At 55.9% G+C, this 18,830-nt stretch overlaps 1 protein-coding gene across 4 annotated transcripts; it reads right to left on the bottom strand.

Moving 5' to 3' along the window:
* Window positions 1–2,142: 2,142 nt before the first annotated feature.
* Window positions 2,143–15,460, bottom strand: ARHGEF19 (Rho guanine nucleotide exchange factor 19). Of its 4 annotated transcripts, none has more exons than XM_033115993.1 (16): window positions 15,315–15,460; window positions 11,398–11,646; window positions 10,711–10,992; window positions 10,433–10,541; window positions 10,278–10,354; window positions 9,703–9,965; window positions 8,727–8,887; window positions 8,469–8,621; window positions 8,101–8,230; window positions 7,878–7,952; window positions 7,617–7,706; window positions 7,281–7,441; window positions 5,182–5,340; window positions 4,786–4,865; window positions 3,086–3,190; window positions 2,143–2,718 (listed from the first exon to the last, which is right to left on the bottom strand). In XM_033115993.1, exons 2-16 carry the CDS (start codon window positions 11,528–11,530, stop codon window positions 2,561–2,563), a joined length of 2,136 nt encoding a protein of 711 aa, XP_032971884.1. In that variant the 5' UTR covers window positions 11,531–11,646; window positions 15,315–15,460; the 3' UTR covers window positions 2,143–2,560. The 4 variants fall into 4 exon arrangements, with proteins under 4 accessions (XP_032971884.1, XP_032971881.1, XP_032971882.1 ...); XM_033115990.1 differs by having other exon boundaries at window positions 11,398–11,841; XM_033115991.1 differs by lacking the exon at window positions 15,315–15,460 and adding an exon at window positions 12,928–13,042 and having other exon boundaries at window positions 11,398–11,841.
* Between the last annotated feature and the right edge of the window lie 3,370 nt (window positions 15,461–18,830).

Raw genomic sequence — 18,830 nt, forward strand, 5'->3', positions numbered from 1 at the left:
TGGGAGATGTGACGACGAAAGGCAATGTGGGTTCTTGAATTGGATCCTGGAACCGAAGAAGGACATTAGTGGAAAAACTGGTGAAATCCGAATAAAGTTTGGAGTTCGGCTAATAGCCACGTACCAATGTTGGTTTCTTCGTGCACCATGGTAATGTAACATGTTGACAATGGGAAAACTCAGAGAGGCGTGTATGGAACTCCTTGTACAATCTTTGCAACTTTTCCGTAAACCTAACAGTATTCTAAAGTAACAGTATTTATTAAAAAAAAAAATTACACGGGGTATAAACACCTGAACCAGAATTTAAATTCCAGGGTCTCCGCGCCCTTAGCCTCCTGCACCATCTCATGTTAGAAAGTCATCCCCAAAGCATTCCTCATGGGCGTGAGCTTCTCCCCACCTGCCCATGTTTGCCCTCTGGGGCCACCCCAATTCATGTTTGCTTTGCTCCATGACCGCCTTTTGAGGGCTGAAGGATGCTCCTGTCCCTCCAGGTGTTCTCTAGTCCCAGGTCCTTCCACTCTCTCGGGTGACTTGCATTTCAGTGAATCGTCTTCCCCAGCATTTGTCCCTCTTTTGCAGCAGCCATCAATTCCACTTGGGGATCCATGGAGTTTCAGGGCAGACAATTCCCCAACCTGGCTCCAGGGACAGAGCACATGACCTAGGTGGTCTATCAGCACACACCATCCCCTGGCCTTTGTGATCAGCTCAGAGGTAGCCATGTGATCTAAGCAGGTCCAAGCAGAGAGCATCCCAGGACTGGGAGAATGCTGGGACAAAGACAATGTTCTTCTTCCACGTTGGACGTGAGCCTTAGGATGAAGGTGACATCAAGGATAACAGAGTAGAAAAATGTACAGAGCTGGGTCCTCAGTGATACCTATGAGCCACTGGATCCAGCCTTGCCTGAAGCCCACACTGCCTCTACACTTCTCAGTTATGAGAATGGTAGTAGACTGGGAAATGGTCCCCCCAAAGGCATCCATATTCTAATGCCTGTGAATGTTATCTCATATGACCAAAAAAAAAAGGGGGTGGATAGGTCGTTGTTGCTGGGATTTAAATTAAGAATTATGGGCCGGCCCGGTGGCTCAGGCAGTTAGAGCTCCATGCTCCTAACTCCGAAGGCTGCCGGTTCGATTCCCACATGGGCCAGTGGGCTCTCAACCACAAGGTTGCCGGTTCGACTCCTCGAGTCCCGCAAGGGATGGTGGGCAGTGCCCCCTGCAACTAAGATAGAACACAGCACCTCGAGTTGAGCTGCCGCTGAGCTCCCGGGTGGCTCAGTTGGTTGGAGCACGTCATCTCAACCACAATGTTGCCTGTTCGACTCCCACAAGGGATGGTGGGCCGTGCCCCCTGCAACTAGCAACAGGCAACTGGACCTGGAGCTGAGCTGTGCCCTCCACGACTAAGACTGAAAGGACAACAACTTGACTTGGAAAAAAGTCCTGGAAGTACACACTGTTCCCAATAAAGTCGTGATCCCCTTCCCCAATAAAATCTTTAAAAAATAAAAAAAAGAATTATGAGATGGGCAGCTGATCTGGGGTGGGAGGGCCCAAATGCAATCCCATGCATCCTTATAAGAGTGAGGCAGAGGAAGATGTGACATAGACACACAGAGAAGGCAATGTGACCACAGAAGCAGAGACTGGAGTGAGGTACCTGCCAGCCAAGAAATGCTGGCAGCAAACATAAGCTAGAAGAGACAATGAGCTGGAAGGAACAATTCTCCCCTGGAAAACATCTCCACTACAGATGGAACACGGACCTCTGCATGCCTGGATTTGGGCCCAATGATACTGATTTCAGACTTCTTGCCTCCAGAACTATAAGAGAATAAATTTCTGTTGTTTTAAGTCGCCTAGTTTGTCATAATTTGTTATAGAAACTATAAGGAACAAATACAAGAACGAATAAATTCTCTTTAATATTTAAGCCTATTTGAATTTGCTATTTTGTGAATTGCAACCCAAAGAAGTCTAACTGATACAACAGTTCCTCTCCCGTGAAGAGGTGAAATCTACAGAAGGGCAAATCCCCAGTGGGGGGCAGCCAGAGACCCTCCTGATCTCTGGCTGGGGAAATGGGGCTTGGGTAGGGTCAGCATCAGATGGCTCACAGACTCCAAGCGAAGGCATTATGGGAGTTTATTTACAAACAAGTCACAACGATCAGGGCCCACACCGGCTCTGGCCAGAAGACCCCAAGTACATATAGGTCCCAGTATCCATTAATACCAGAGCTTTTCCCAGCCAGGCGCCTGCTGGAGGGACCAAGAGTCAGGCAGGGTCAAGGGCATGGAAGGGAGAGGGCCCCACTCATTGTCAGATATCAGAGGTCACCTGTTGTGGCCCCCATGCCAGAGGAAGAAACCGCCCGTGGCCCTGAAGAGTGGACACTGAGGAGCATGAGGACAGGCTGTATTCTCGATGCCTGGCCACAGAGCAGAAGTCCCCGTAGCAGCCATGGGGCATGGAGACACTGCAGGGCCCCTCCAGACCTGTCCGGGAGCCGGGCATGAGCTGGTGTCCTAGGCCATGGCTGCCCATCATGCAGGAGGCTCCCCCAGTTTGCTGGTGGCACTCGTGATCCGTTTATTCTCCCGGAGGTTTCGAAGGCGGGCGCTGAGGCTGCTGATCTCTTCCACGTAGGCATGGGGAACCCACCCCTTCTCACCATCTGCCAGGCGGACCCCCTCCAGCCAGCCTGGGGGCACACAGGCCAGGAGCAGCATCAGTGGCAGGTATGCGAGGGGACACAGGCCCTGCACACTTCATCTGCACCCCTGGGGCCCAGGTGACATCATCTCAGCATCTCCCAGCTCCGGAAAGGACCCTGCCTCTAGCTGTGCTTGTTTTTCCTGACATCCTGGAAGAAGGGTATTTCCTACTCTTCCCTGTCAGTCACTCTCAATCCTACATCTTTACAATCAGGAAGTTCCTCCTCTTGTCTAACTTGATTCCTGTGGTTGATCAACACTTGCATAACCTTCTCCTGTGAGGTCTTAGCCATCTAGCTACCTCCTGCCCACACAAGTCCTATCAGGGGCGCCGTCCCAGGAGGCCCCTCTCACCGTCACTGGTCCGGGTCCTCACTGCCAGGATGTCAGTCTTCTCCAAGGTCAGCTCGTCCGGCTGCAGTGCCTTGTATGTCCTGACACACTGAACCTGGGGGTGGTCTGACAGCCCAAGGGAGTCTGAGAGAGTCCCCAGGGCATGATGGGGCAGGCAGGGGGGGAGGGAGGGGCTGTAGGAGGAAGTAAGGGGGTGGGAAGGTGGCTGCTGCTTCTTTCCCTCGGCCCCTCCCTAGCCCACCATGGTCACTCTTCTCCTCTCTTACCCTAAACATAGCTCTAGGTGAGTCCAGTCCCCCCGGCTTTGGTTACTGCTTCGGTGCCCAGGGCTCTCACCTCCCCAGCTCAATCCAACACCTTGCTCCTGACCTCGAGGCCAATGTCCAACTGCCCCCAGACACCCCCATGGAACAGTAATGGCCCCTTCGTATGCCCCTTGGTGCTTTCTGCTGCTCCCTCCAGTCTATCCTTCTCCACTGGGATTCAAGCCACCTCACTCCCCCATTTATAACCCTCCAGGGCTTCCTTCCTGTTCTTCTTAGAATGAACTCCAAGTCCTCCTTGCAACCTACACAGCCCTGCGTGGTCTGGCGTTGTCCCCCTGCTAACCTCCTCTCCTCCCCTCTTCTTCCTCTCTCCACTTCACCCATGAAGCTCAGCCACACTTGGTCACCCTGCTGTTCTTCAAACACTCTAAGCTCCCCTCTGCCTCAGGGCCTTTGCACTGGCTGTTCCTCCTTCCAGAAGTGCTCTCCCCAGGTCTTTTCATGGCTGTCCCTCCTTATCCTTCAGGGGCCTTCCCTGACCACCTCTTTGGAATGGGAAGCTCACCCCCAGCCTAAACAGGACTCTTAGCTCAAGCCAGAAAATCTGCTCCCATCCAGGCCTTCAATTCTCAGTATCACACAAGGTGAGCTGGTAGCGCTGGGGAAACCACAGGCTTTGGGGTCACACCTGGTTTGAATCCCAGCTCTGCCACCTACTGGCTGTGTGACCTTGGGCAAGTTACTTAACATTTCTGAGCCTCAGTTTTCTCAAATGAGAAATGAGTCCACTTAACAGAGCTGTTGTAAGGACTAAGTAGAATGATTGCATATATAAAGCCTCTAACACCAGGCCTGACACATGGCAGGTACTGGCTCAGCCCTAACTCCCCTGCTCAGAAACCTTCAATAGCTACCTAGTACCCTTCGTCAAGGTCTTCTGTGATTGGGCTGCACCCTGGCTTACCCGTCTTATTCCACACCCAAAGGACAAGTCTCTATGTCCACGGAGCACCTCCACCTGCCACCACCCCCACCTCCCCACACGCCCTGGCCACTCTGGTTCCTGCCCTATTGCAAATGATACAAAGATAGAGACAGATCTGGGTTCTGTCCCAGCTCTGCCACTTGCTAGTTGGGTGAACTTGGACAAGACATTTTGTCTCTCTGAATCTCTGCTTTCTAACTTGGAAAATGGGCTTCTGTGGGGATGAAATAGGAACATATAAAAAGCATTGTCAACTCCAGTGTACACGGGGGTCGGCCTGTCCTATGTGAATCCTGCCCATCCTTCAAAGCTATGCAGAGCTGGCCGGTTTATCTCTCTCCCTGGTAGCCCTGCTGGTCACATGGCACCCAGGATTGGAGGGAAGGAGAAATGAGGTACCCAGCCCAGGGGAGGCTGGCACAGAAGGGAGGAGGGTGGCAGGCTGCTACCTTTCCCCTCGCTGATGACCTCCTTGTCCTCCTGGCGGCTGGATGGGCACATGGCGGAGATCCATCGCTGCTTCTCACTTCTAGGGAGGGGAAGCTGAGTTATCACAACATGCAAACTGCAGTCTCCCAGGGACAGGGAGGCAAAATGGCTGGGAGAAAGGGGTATGAAATCCAGACCCAGAACCCAGGTCATGTCTTCCCCACCCCAGGGCTCACCTCTAGTTCTTTCCAAGCCTGTGCTCCACCCAGTTCTGAGCATAAGAACAGAGAGCAGACCCAGAACTCCCCGGGTGCCAGCTCTGCCTGTGTCCTGCCCTATGCCACAATCGTAAAGCCAGAGGAAAAGGCCTGTGCCTGCCTGGGGGCTCCTCTCTCCCCATACCCAGGCCCACTCACTCCGTCCTGGCTCTCAGCAGGAACTGGTGCTTCGCATGCTGCCCGTGGAGCAGCTGAAGGAGGAACACGTGTCCAGGGATGCCCTGGGGCTTCAGGCTGAGGTCCTTCACCTGCAGCTCGGACATCTTGGCGTGGACAAAGACAGCAAACTTCCCTAGCCTGCAGGGCGGGGGAGGCGAGGTCAGCCTGGCCTCGTGCTCCGGCTCCCAGCCCCCACCCTCAGGACCAGGCAAGTTCTGATGAAAGGCAGGAGAAGGGCTCATTTGCCTCTCTAGCACTCTCCCCAAGGAAACTTGGCTGCGCAGGGCACCACCTCCCTGGCAGCCAGCAGTCCCCAAAAGGAACTGGGCGCTGTGTTGCTGCCAGCTCACTGACAGATGGAAGGTGAGAAGACCATGCTGTCAACTTCTCTCTGAGCCTCTGCTCTGAGCCCCGGTTCTAAAGAGCCAACTGGGCAGCAACTCTGATGAGACCTCTGAACCATTTAGTGTCTGACTTGCTAAGTGGTCTAGAAGTTGAAATTTGTCTCTTGTTTGCCACTCTATTCCCACAATGTGGGTCCAATAAACACTTGCAGGAAGGATCGGTGAGTTGGAGGGGCAGGTGAAGATGTTCCATAGGTCCTTTCATCCCAGTTCATCTGAAAAGAACTATCTCCCACTCCCACTCAGAGGCCTTCACCGTTCCCCATTCCAAGGAAAGATCCCACCAAGTTCCTAAGAGGCAACTCAGTCATGATTCTCCCTTCTCCCTCCCCCAACCCCACTCCCCACCAGCTATGTCCTATCTGTCAATCTCCTTATAGTCCCCAGAATTCACTTATCCCGAGCCCCCTACCTCTCCTGGAGCATCTACTCTCAGCTGGGCAATTGCAAGAACTTCCAGTATCTCCCCTTACAATCCATCCTCCAAATTGGTTAGGGGTAAAACCACTCCTCTGCTTAACTCTCTATGCTCCCTACTGCCCTCAGAAAGTACAGCCTCTGTACCCTGACTTTCAACACCCCAACTTCCCTCTCCTGCCCTTCCCCTCTTCAAATCCAGCCTTCATCTCCCCCAAACACATTTTGCTCTTATACCTTCTGGTGACTTTGCTATATCCCCCCAAACTTCTCTACCTGGAAAACTCCTACTTATCCTTCAAAACCCAGCTCATATGCCTTTTCCTCTGTGATGCTTTACTGGTTCTCACCCAACACCAGGGTATGCTGCAGTACCAGTGTACCCTTCCATCAAAACCCTGACCAGGATGCATTTTCATGGGTCTGAGAACTCCTGTGAGCAGAGAACAAGTCCCATTCGTCTCTATATGCCCAGTACCCATCAGAGGGCCCACTACGGAACAGGGGTTCAGTGATGCTTTATTGAATGAACAAATAAATCAGGAACGAACTCCTCCCCTAGCATAAGATGTCCATCCTTGATCACATCTAGCCTTAAGGCTTACCCGACTCAGGAAGTCCTCTTCCTCATCCCTCACTTACACCAATCACAGCCAAGACTGAGTGAGTCCTCACTATGTCCTAGGCACTGTGCTAAGCTCTTCATGAATTATTATCCTATGGACTCTCCCCACATGGTAGTCTCTATTTTACAGGTGGAAGACAGGCTAGTACAGTGGTTAAGGGCCTGGGATGTGGCATGAGACAGGCTCCTGCATTTAGCAGTTACGTGCTCTTCAGAATAACAAGGGTGCCTACCTCCCAGGGAGCTGTTTGGAGGACGAAGGGAATGATCCACATAGGATGTCTGGCACAGCATAGGCACTCAGGAAAGGTTATTTATTATCATTAGGACTCAGGGCAGAGCTAGGACTCCAGCGCTACCCTCTCAATCCCAGCTCTAATTGGCTTAAGCTCAGAGCAGCCTCAAAGCCCTCTGCACACAGTCCAGCCATTGATTCTTGGGTCTGGAAGATGAACTTGCCTCGAATCTCCGCCCTTCCTGCAGGAGACTCCTAGACTCAGGCTGCCCTGGCAACACAGGCTGGCACAGGCTGGGATTCCCTGGCCCAGCGATGGACTGGTTGTAAGCCCACTGGTGGGGAAGAAGAGAGTCTAGCTCCAATCTATCTCCCCCTGCACCCTGCCCCGACTCACTCCTTCCGCCGGGAGAGCAGCAAGCAGTCATTAAAGAGGTGCAGGTACACCGCCTTGCTGGACAGCTTCAGCTTGGCGGGGGGCGCCGCAGGCAGTGGTGCCAGCTCCACCAGCTCCCCATGCCGCACCAGCCAGCGGGCCTGAGAGATCAGCGGGAAGATCTGAGAGGATGAAGGAGGCAAGGGAGAGGACAGGTCAGGCCCGAGGCAGCAGGGCAGAGAGCACAGGCCAGGGATGGGAGGCTGTGAGCAGTGATGAAGTGGCCTGAAGACCCCAGGGAAGGAAGGGGCAAGACTTCCCCTTTACGTGCCCATCCCGCCCGCTGCAGGCATGCACCTTGCCCTCGAAGTGGATCTTTTTGCTCAGGTGGATGAGCTCCTCCGTCCTCTTCATGGACTGCACACTGGCATTGCACTCTTGTACCAGCTGGGGAGGTCGTGAGTGGGTCACCTGCAGCCCCCCAACCCTGGCTCCCAGAGCCCAGCCTCAGACTCCCCCCTAGGAACCAGAGGCTCTGAAGGCTGGGCCTCTTTTAGAGACACAGGAGGTTCAGGGAGGCCCTCGGGAGCCAGACAACCCCTGCCCTGCTAAGCTCACCTCCTTGAGCGCATTGAAGGCCTTGGTGGCCATGGCTTCGTCTTCAGAGCCCTGTGCTGTCCGCTTCAGGATGTTCTGGAGGGCGAGGTGGGTGCAATGAGGCAGGCCACGACCTCCCCCTCTGACCCTGTCCACCTGTGGGTGCCCCAAGGGACTGTGGCGGGCAGGCACCGTGGCATCTCCCTTGCCCAGCCCTCACTGCAGCCTGGTGCCCTCTAGGTACCTCCACCAGCATCTTAAGGCGAGTGATCCTCTGAAATGGCAGGATGAGGAAGGAGGTGAGGGGCAGACGTTGGCACACAGGAGACTCTTCCAGGCGAGCCAAGATGCTGGGGAACTTGGGGTTCTCCAGGCTGGAAAATAGGGAGAGGTCTGGGGTCACAGGCTGGCCTGAATTCCTGGGATCCATGACCCCAGCCACCCTGTTGGTGCTACAGGTGACTTCTCAATACATCCTTCCTGCATCCTGGTCACAGACCTCTTTTTCAGGGACCCCTCCCTCTCAGGCCACCCTTCCTCACTCAGTACTCTGCATTTACTCCAACTTGAGACTCCCTCTATCCTCCCCCCTTTCAAAGTCCCCAGCCCTACAGCAGGCGCTGGTAGGTGCGCTCCTGGTAAGCCTGGTTGGTGACGTAGGGCAGGTAGACGCGGCGGAAGGCCGGGCAGTGGTGCAACACAACGTCGCACACACTGAAGCGCAGGACATCAGCCTCCAGCCGCTGCTCCAGGTCCTGCAGGAACCTGAGGGGTCGGCGAGCGGTCAGGGCCAGAGTGAGACCCCAGACTTAGGAACCCGACCAATCGCAGGCTCAGACCCCCCATCCCAAGGCCAGGCCATTCCCTCACCTCTCGCTGGTGCTCTTGACCTCGGGCAGTTTGGAAAACAGCCACTGCTTGTCCTGCGTCCCCAGACACTCGCTCAACTCAACCGAGCCTAAGAAGTGACCCACGGCCACCGACAGGCTGTGGATGTATGAGGCCTCGGACGTGATCAGTTCAAACTTGGCCTGAGCAAGGGCGGACGCGGGTTGAACAGGCTGGGCCAGCCCACCCCGGATGCCCTTGCCTCCAATACCTTATTCACCGCTCTACCAAGGCCAGACACCACCTTCCTACACATAGCCGCACCCCGTGTCCCTGCCCCTCCACTAGCCTCACTCCTGATCTGCTGCCTGGTGGGGTTCGGGACCCGCCTCCTGCCGCGCACAATCGTTCAATCTAACTGGGACCCTCGACTGAGCCCCAACACCGCCCACGGAGCCCGGCCCCAGTCGTTCTGTGGCCCTGCCCCCCCCACTGCCCCGCCCCTGCTCCTGGCCCCGCCTGGGCGCCAGGCAGTTTCGCTGCGGATGGCTCGGCTACTCCCCAGTCGGTACTATCAGCGATCCCTCCTCCTCCGTCTCGGCCGCATTCCGCCCCTCCTCCGCCCTGCGTTATCCCAGGCCTCGCCCCCGTTGGCCCCGCCCTGACCCCGCCCCGCCCCCGCCCCTTTGCCCAGCCTCTCAGCTGGCCTTCGGCTCCCAGGCTCCTCAGTCCCTGCTTGCAGCCAGCCCCGCCTTGTCAGGTCCTAGCATCCACCTTCACATTAACGGTCCCATCGGCCCCATCCTCTTGGGCCCCGCGTTTCCCGCTGGCTCCCATGCCCACCTTCTGCAGTTTACTGTCCCGCTGGCCCGGTAGCCCTGTGGCCCGGGTCCCGGCTAAGTCCAGGGTTCACGTATTCCTGGCCCGCCCCTTCTGTTGCCCCACCCCCTCTGGTCCCAGGATCACCTCCCAAGACCAGTAGCCGGGCTGGACCGCCCCGCCGGGTCCCCGCGCGCACCTCCTGCAGTTTGCAGTCGCGCAGGCTCAGCGTGGCCAGGACGCCGCTGCCTCGCACATCGGGGATGTCCTGCCACAGCGAGAAGGTGGAGCCTCGTGCCGAACGCTGCGCCCGGAAGGAGCTGCTCGGGGAGAGGTTGGCGCGCGGCGGCCCGGGCCCCTCCTCCGCTCCCTCGGCCTCGTCCCCAGGGCCCTCCTCCTCGCGCTGCTGCCGCCGCAGTTCGCGGGCGCTGGCCACGTCGCTGTATTCCTGGTAGAGGACGGCTGGGCGGGGAGAGGGGCGGGGGAGGGCTGTGGGGCACCCGTCCGCTGCCCGGCTCCTCCCTGACTCCTCCAAGAGCCCGCCTCAACAGGCCTTTCGACGGTTCAGGTAGCAGGACACTGAATTCATTCATTTACTCACTCATTTCATGAACACTGCTTGAGCACCAACTGAGGGCAAGCCTCTGTGCTGCACACTGAGAACCTAGCTCTCTCTCTCTCTCACACAGGATCCCTACTTCTCAACTCTCAAAACCCCAGTTACCCAGTGTCCCCAAATCCCCAGGCCCTTCCCCATGACCTCCTCCCACGTACAGTTAAGGAGGAACCGTGACTGGCGTCGCTCGTTGTCACCCCTGGAACCCAGAGCTGACTCTTCCTGGGAGTCCAGCCTAGGAAAGAGAGAACGTCAGGGCTCTTCTTTGCCTGCACCTCTGCCTCAGGCCTGATCCCAGAGTGGGAGGTGGTACCTGGACTCAGGCCAGCTGCCATGGCCCCCGGTTGGGTCAACAGGGGCTGCCATCGCCACACCATCCACCCTCATCTCCACACTGCGGGACTCCCTTCCAGATGTTTTCCCTGGAGACGGCAAGAGCTGAGAGTGGGTGGTCCCAAGAGTGGCCCTGGCCACCGAGGCACCACACTCCAGCTGACCAGCACCCAGTCTCAGGTGTCCAGTGAGTTGACCTTGCCTCACCCCACATCTGTTTCATGGGCTGCTTTTAGGGCCAATGGGAGGAGCTGGTACCTTCCCGGGCTGCTCCAGTGCCTGACCCAGAGGTTAGTGCCCTGGCTGCCGAATTCCGCCCCAGGCGCAGGGAGGAGTGCAGCCGGGTCATCAGCTCAGAGGCTGAGAAGCGTCTCCGCTCAGGCCCCTCAAGGCCCACTCGGGTGGGCCCAGACAGCTCCAGCGGCCTGGGCTCCTCTGTGTTCAGGGTCTGCTCTGCCATCTGGCCAGGCTCGAGGAAGACCGCTTGGGGCTCGGGGCTGCCAGGGGCTTCTTCACGCTGGTACACTCGCATCTTGCGCCCTGCAGGGAGGTGGGGTGAAAGCACAGGCTGGCATCCACTGGGGTCTCTCCCCACCTCATCTCTGCTGCTGTCCCATGGCCCTAAGCATCTGGGTGATGTGCCCAAGTGAAAGGGCAATGTGTTTGCTGAGATCTGGTCCCAGGAAATGGGATCAACAAGAGGAGAGAGAGCACATGCCTGACTGCAAGGTAGGCAAAGGGCCAGAGAGCCCTGGACCGCCACTCACTTGCTGTGTAACCTCAGACAAGTCACTTGTCTTCCCTGAGCTCCAGTTCCCTATCACTAAAATCTACCACTTGACCTGCCTGTTTGGGAAACTCTGGGGCTTAAGAGTCCTAAATAGCCACCCAACCTCTCCCCTATCTGCCCCACCGGGCCACCACCCCTCATCCAGAGTAACTCACAAGCTGACTTCTTCTCTGAGCCATGGCTGGCCCGGCGCTGTGGCTGTGGGTGCTGGGGATTCCAGGGTCCTTCCAGAGCTGGGGGCTGGGCACTAGGACAGTGTGGCCAGCTGCCAGCCCTGCTGGGCCGCATCCCTCCACTGGTGGAGATCTCGTTGTCTGGGACTCCTGGGGATGGGGGCCATAGCAGCCCTTGGAGAGGAGCAGGGGTCCCCAGGGACCAGCGGCTGCCAGGAACCTGCAGCTCCTCTGGGGTGACAGGGAAGAGATCCAGACACACAGGGCTTGGGGGCTGCAGGGTGGGCAACTCCGCAAAGGACAGACTTTCCTGCTGGCACACAGCTACTGGGTGGCGGGCAGTGCTAGCTGGCCCGGCCAGGTGGGGCTGGAGGGTGGCAGGTGGCCCACAGTCCATTCCTCCTTTGCTCTGCCGCTCACCTGGGCCTGCAGAGGAGAAGGTATCAGAGCCAGACACAGGACAGCAGGGCTGCCCAGGAAGGCACCATGTCCTGGAGGCCTGGACAAACCCTTGTGTGTAGACATATGTACACACATATGTACAAGGACACTCACACACCTAATTATATAGGAATAGCTAATACTTACTTCCCACTTAATGAATGATAGGCCAAGTGCTTTATACATTTTAATTCATTTAATCCTCATAACAACCCTGAGTTGATGCTATTATTGTCCCCATCCTATAGGTGAGGAAAGCGAGGTGCAAATGTTATTTGGGGAATGATGAAGCCCAGGCAGTCTAGCACCTGAGTGTGCGCTTTTAACCACTTTGTACATTTTCTAACTCTCAATGACATGATCAGATGTCGCTACATACACTATCACACAAGTCTGTGGATGTTCCATGCACATCCACACACATTTTCCCCCAAGTACACACACTGACATACATACTGTCACAGATACACTCAGACATTCCAAATTCACACACTCACACATTCACACACACTTTTGTACATAGCTACATATTTTCACACACACACACACACACACACACACACACACACACACACACACGCTGACCCATCAGATATTTACATATCCACTCAAGCTTTCTCAACACTCCAGTTCCATTCACACTCACACACCAGGCTGTAGACACACACACACACAGGCCCAGAAGTCCTGGCTTTGCTGTTACCCAACCTCCTCTCCTATGCCCAGAGTTGCAGGCTTCAGCGCTGAGTGGTGCCCACACCCATGCCAAGCTGGCTGGGAGGGTCACTCACAGACTGGCAGGCGCACCACTACGCAGATCAGGCTGGGCCCTCCCAGGAGAAGGGCAGGGAGGTGTCCCAGACCCCAAGTTTAGGGCGAGGGAGAGTATCTTCCCTACCCCAGCTCCCAGCCCCGGGATCAGGCCAGGCTGAACGGGTCTTGTCTGGGCAGGAAGTCGACCCAGGGAGGCTGCCGGAGCCTCAGGACAGGCCTGATGATTGATCCAGGGGTCCAAGCCCCCACAGCCCTTGCCCCGTGGCCCTCCGCTGCTGCCCTCCTGCAGCCCCTCACCTCTCCAGCTGAGGCCCGCTGCCGATGTTCAGCTGCTCCAGCAGGGGAAGCCCTCTCTGCCCAGCTGGCTGGGGGAGATCCCACCCAGACAAAGAGTTTGATTCATCAAACCCTGTGGTGAGGCAAGCGGTAGGGAGGGAGGGAGCAGGCAGCGGCTGGGCGGGGGCCTACCCTAGCCTGGCCTCATTGTGGGCAGGCGGGGCAGCAAGGACCCCCCCACCCCAGAGGCCCCTCAGGCCAAAGGGGCAGTGCCCAGCCTGGCAGTGCCAGAAGACCCAGGAGACAGAGACTGAGATAGACCTAGAGAACAGGGACCCTTTAGATAGCAACTCAGAAACTGAGACCCAAAACACTGAAAACCAGAAATCATGGACCCAGAGATAGAGACAGACTCTGAAAATTTCAGACAGACCAGATACTCAGAGACAGATGTGAAGCCCAGAAAACGCCAGGGAGACAGATGGACGAATGTTTCATGCCCCGCAGGGTTGCCAGACCAGTGGGGAAGCCAAAACAAAAACAGTTACAATTCAGCTTGGCAAGAGCAGAGCCAGAAGAACCATCAGAGTAGGATGCTGGGCTCTACTCAACCCTAGCATTCCAGGAAGGCTTCCTGGAGGAAGTAATAGCTAACCGTTCTGGCTGAAATACCCAGGGACCCAGTGCACATACATAGGGAGAAAGCTTTGGCCTTAAAGAAGCAGTGACAGTGTCAGTGACTCTGGAAGAAAGTGAGGGAAGAGAGGACCCAGTGGGGACAGCTGGCTCTGACTGGGCCCCACTCTCTCTGCATAACCCCTCTACTCTTCCCCTGTTCTCTTCATCCCCTGCCTTGGTATGGATTGGGGTGGGGGTCGTCCTAAGGGACAGTTACGGCTTTAGCTTGTACCTTAAGCTTCTGTCCATCTAAGCAAGTCTCTCAGTTTTCTCATCTGGCAAATAGAGTAGTCCTGTCAACTGCGAAATGCTAATATGAGAATGAAGGATTACGCATGTAGCACATAGTGGGAACTTTGTCGTTAATAATCATTCTTCTGATTATGATTAGTCTTTCTCCAGTCAAGGGGATGGCTTGGGCCATCACACAGATGGGAAAACTGAGGCAGTGAGGGTGAGACACCCCCTCTTTCTAGGAGCATGTGGCAGGAGACATGGGACCACTGCCCACCAGACAGGTCTCTCTCTCTCCAGGAACCATAAGTCCTCAACAGAGAAGTCCCACTTGCTTCTGTAGGCACACAGGTGCGAGAATACACACATGCCCCTGCTCCCTTATATTCTGAAAGATTCTCTCCACTTGGGTTCTGGAAGCCCCTGGAGGGCAGGAAGAAGCCTTCCCCCCCACCCCCCACCCCTTCAGTTGCAGAAATAACTGAGCGGAAAAAAAGATGGAGCTCTTGGGGCCGGAATACCCCCTCCTAAGACCTCAAAGAAGAAAGCTGGGTGAATGTTGGGTGGTGGTGGTAGAAGACATTTTGGGGAGATGGGGTCAGAGGCAGGTCCCTGGAGGGGGGAGCCAGGAGTGAGTCAGCCTCCACCTCTGTCCAGGCTGCGGGGTGATGGGAATGACCCATCTACCTGGGCTGCTTGCCCTCCGGCCTTCCAGGGATGTGACCCACTGACCCTCAATGCTGGGGACCGAAGAGGGACCGAGTTGTGTTCATATTGTGTGTAGCTCACCTCTGCTAGGAAAATAAGTAAAAAACCTCAGGAAGAGAACTGGCCTAGGTAGCAGGGACATTAGCTACCCAAGACATGACCACAGGATACTCGAGCACCCACTAGGCAAGACATTCTGGAACCCATTGGGGAAATCCCCTGCCAAGATTCAAAGCCCATGTGACACGGACCAGCTGTGTGGCCTTCGGCAAGTCACAGCCTGTCCCTGGGCCTCAGTGTCCCCACCTGTAAAGTAGCCCCTAAGGCCCCTTCTGGCTGCCCTTTCTAGGAAACCTGTGTCATCATGAGTGTCTCTGCAGGTTGAGAAGGATGAAGAGAGGCCAAAGGTCCTATCCAGTGGGCACTGCTAATCAAAGGGACAGTGGGAACACTTGGCAAGGCTGGCAGAGACGGTCCCTGGACACCACCATGGTTCAGGGAAAGCATCTCTGGCTTCCTGTGCCTATCTTTTCCCTGCCCCCTCCCTGGTGCCCCTTACCCTGCTGCCCAGATGAGTAGGGACCCTGCCAGGGACCCCCAGCCCCTTAAGGGGCAAAGGCAAGTGGAAGGTCATGGGTGGAAAGGGGATTCGAGCCAAGCACGCTGTGGAGCCCCAGGAGGCCGTGAGTGGGGACCAGGATCAGAGGCCAGTCAGGAAGCACAAAGGACTCACTTGGGAAGACTGGCGGGAGGAGGATGGGGCTGCTGGCAGCCAGGTGGGGCCCTACCTCAGCCAGGGAGCTCCGTCCAGCCTCCAGCACGGTCCAGGGCTCCAGGCCACCCTGGGGGCTCTGGGGTTGCAGCCAGGTCCTCAGGGGGCGATGTCAGCATGGCCCCTGAGCCCGGCAATGCAAGCTCCTGGGTATTGTGTGGGGCAGGGAGGGGGGAGGTGAAGGCGGAGGGAACCTTGCAGGCGGGCAGGCGGTTGTCTCAACGTGCCTGCACCCCGCCCCCCTTCCCCAGAACCGGTTTGGCCAGTCTGGGGTACAAGAGGGGGGCTGGAACAATGGGAGTCCTATGCCCAGGAGAGGCTCTGAAGGACCCCAGACTGACGTCCTAAAGACAGGGAGGCACTGCTTTTCCTCCTAGGAGACAGGTCACCCCTCTTCTAGAGCTTCCCAAGTGTGAGATGTACTCAGGAGGCTTCTTGGGGCTGAGGAGCATCCTGGGAGGACCACAGAGAACTTCTCAATCCTTGGATTCCTCAGAGACCCTGAGACCTCCTCAGTGTGCTGACCCTCTCTGAGCTGGCTGCAGCATCCACAAAATGGACACATTCATCTCTATGACTGGAAGATGGCAGTCCTGAAAGGTGATGATCTGGCATCATCCTGGCTGGCCGGTCCAGCATCACTGCTCCTCATGAATGACCCGTCCTCCGCTGCCACCTAGAATGACACACCTTACCGTCTCCAATGGCCTCCTCCACCAGGAAGCCTTCCCAGACTCTAGTCCACACCAAATGAGCCCTCAGTAAACCAAATAGCCCAAGTAGAACCAGCCTCAGGTAAGGAGGGCCTACGCTGTGCCCGCCAGGCAATCTTCCCAAGCCTGTGAAAAGGGAAGCTGTTTCTCCCTAATACTACCTGCCATGTATTTGAGCACTCGGTAATTGTCAGGCACTTAGTACTAACAGGAATATGTACAAAAACACTAATACTTCTGTTGCTAATAAGTCACTATGTGCCAGGCACGGTTCTAGATACTGTTACTGCTCCCACTTGTCAGAAGACGACACGAGACTGTACAGTTGTCAGGGGCATTATCCCTTTTAAATCTCTCATCAGCTCTATAAAGTCCCTATCTTACAGATGATGAAATCGAGGTTCCAGGGATTAAATAACTAGCTCAAGGTCACACAGCTAATAAGAGTCAGAACGAATGTTCAAATCCACATCTGTCTGACTCCATCACCAACCTGGGTCCTTAACCACTACCCTGTACTGCCTCACCAGGCTTTGGGGAGGATCTGGTGAGAAGTGTGTGAGAAACCCTTTGGGAGGGGTCTCAGCTGCCCGAATTAACTCCTTTTATTATTATTCATACACTGCAGGCCTTGATGAACACATAGGAAAGGGGGTCCAGGGCCCAGACCCCAATGAACTCCACCTGGTGACCGTTCAATTAAAAGTGATTAGGTCAGTCCATAGCCTCTTATCCCCTTTGGCGCCTCAGAGCTTCGTCACATAATGAGAAGACACTGCACACAATGGGTGGGGACCAGGTGTCCGTGGAGAGGTGGCAAGCGTTGGAGCAGAGAGAGGTTTATTGTCAGCATTGCACATAGGGCAAGAGACGAGGAACATGGGGAGGAAGGCAGCGCAGGACTGGGGGTCTTCAGAGAACTCTAACCCTCTCATCCCGGCTCCAGGTGGACCTTGGAGACGCTGGCCAAGGTACTGCCTAGACCTAGCCGGAAACAGAGGACCACAATCGAAGGAGCATCCTGAGAGACCTAAGGTCCTGGAAGGGCAGTCCCGCCTCACTTGCGCCGGGGCTCCGGACACAGCGTCTCTGCTGCAGTGGACAGAAAGCACGACTTGGTCAGGCTGAGCTCGCTGGCCCTCCAGAGTAGAGGAGACTCGAACAGAGATGTTTAAAAGGGGGCGTGGCGTGGGCGGAGTTTGGTGAAAGGCGGGGCCAGGAGATAATTATAGGTAATCCGGCCAAATCCTCCCTCTTGGGAGAGAGCAAACCAGTGGGCGGGGCCAAACCAGAGGGCGGAGAAAGAAAGCTGAACTAAGGCCTGGAAGCCGGCAGAGGGGGCGTGGTCAGAGGGGTAGAACCAGGGTCAGCAGGTCCCGCTGACCGAAAGCTGCGCCTCGCGATTGTGCGCCAGCGCCAACTTGGCCAGGTAGCGCTCACGCTTTATCTTGATAGCCAGGGTGGCTAGTGCATCGGCACAAGCCAGGCTATGAGGTGCAGGAAGAACATCACGTGCTGGGGAGAAGGGGGGGCCAAAGAGAGAATGATTGCCTTAGCAAACTTAATTTATGGAGCACCTACTAAATGCAAGGTACTATTGAGAGCATTTTGAGTATTCATTGAATCCTCACAACAATTCTAGGAGGTGAATATAATGACTACTCCTGTTTTACAGGTGAAGAAACCGAAGCATAAACAAGTTGACATTTGTCTAAAGACACAGAGGCGTCTTTCCACACCTCTAAGGCTGCGGAGCCTGTATTCTAATTCGAACCCCTTAATACTGGGGACTCTGTTAGAGGTAGGGCTTGAGAAAGAGGATCTTGACCAAAGCTGGAGGGAAATGCTGCCTCTCCTTCCTCCGGGTCTGTGGCCAAGAGATATGTAGAAGTAGTAGTAGTAGGTAGTAGTAATATTAAATCATTGAGCACCTACGAAGTGCTAGGCACCCAGCAAGTGCTTGACATTGAGTCTTCCTAACGATCCTATGGAGTAGATCCTATTCTGTAATATATCCCCATTTACACCAGTCGGCCACAGAGTCTGAACTTGAACCCAGGTTTGTCCAACAGACAGATGGTTGAGCTTACCCGGAAGTCCATGACGACCAGACGCACAGCCAGCAGCTTCCAGTTGAAGAGAACGAGGTTCCCCTGCACTAAAAGCCTTGTACCTGGGTTGCGGAGGGCGCCGTAACCCCGCGAAGCTCTCAGCTCCCCGTGGGACATTCCCAGCACTCCTCGCTAGAGCCTGGCCCTGCCCCTTCAGCAAGTGCTCCCAGCCAGCTCTGCCCCCCAGACTCAGCTTCCAGCCCTCCTGGCTGAGGTGGCAGTCACTGGGGCCAAACATTCACCTCACTCAGGGCTTAGGGGTTCCACGGGGTGGCCCCACCTCCCTGCCAGAGCATGGAGCTGGACCCTGCTTTTTGGAGGCCCCACAGACAGATCCTGCCCCTACTAGGGAACGATCCCCACCTACCAAGAGCCAGCCACCCGGGAGTACTCATGTCCTCATTCATGAATGCCAAGCAGAATGCAGTACTGACCAGGGTGTCCCACAAATCCACGGGCCACTGCACCATTGGGCAATGTGCCCTCCCACTCTGGGACCAGGCTGCAGCTAAACTCCATGCTGAGGGGACGCCTCTCCCCACTATGCTCCTGACCTGCTGGACTTCCACCCACTGAGAGTTAACACTGGAGCCGTGTGCCCCCAACCCCCACCACCCAGGTCCCAACAGACCCAGAGGGCTATGAGTTCCAAGAGGCCTTTGGGACCATGGCCCATATCTAGTGCTCAAGAAGCCAATGGGGTACTTC

The sequence above is a fragment of the Rhinolophus ferrumequinum genome, chromosome 9, assembly GCF_004115265.2.
Source record: "Rhinolophus ferrumequinum isolate MPI-CBG mRhiFer1 chromosome 9, mRhiFer1_v1.p, whole genome shotgun sequence".
Classification (NCBI taxonomy): domain Eukaryota; kingdom Metazoa; phylum Chordata; class Mammalia; order Chiroptera; family Rhinolophidae; genus Rhinolophus; species Rhinolophus ferrumequinum.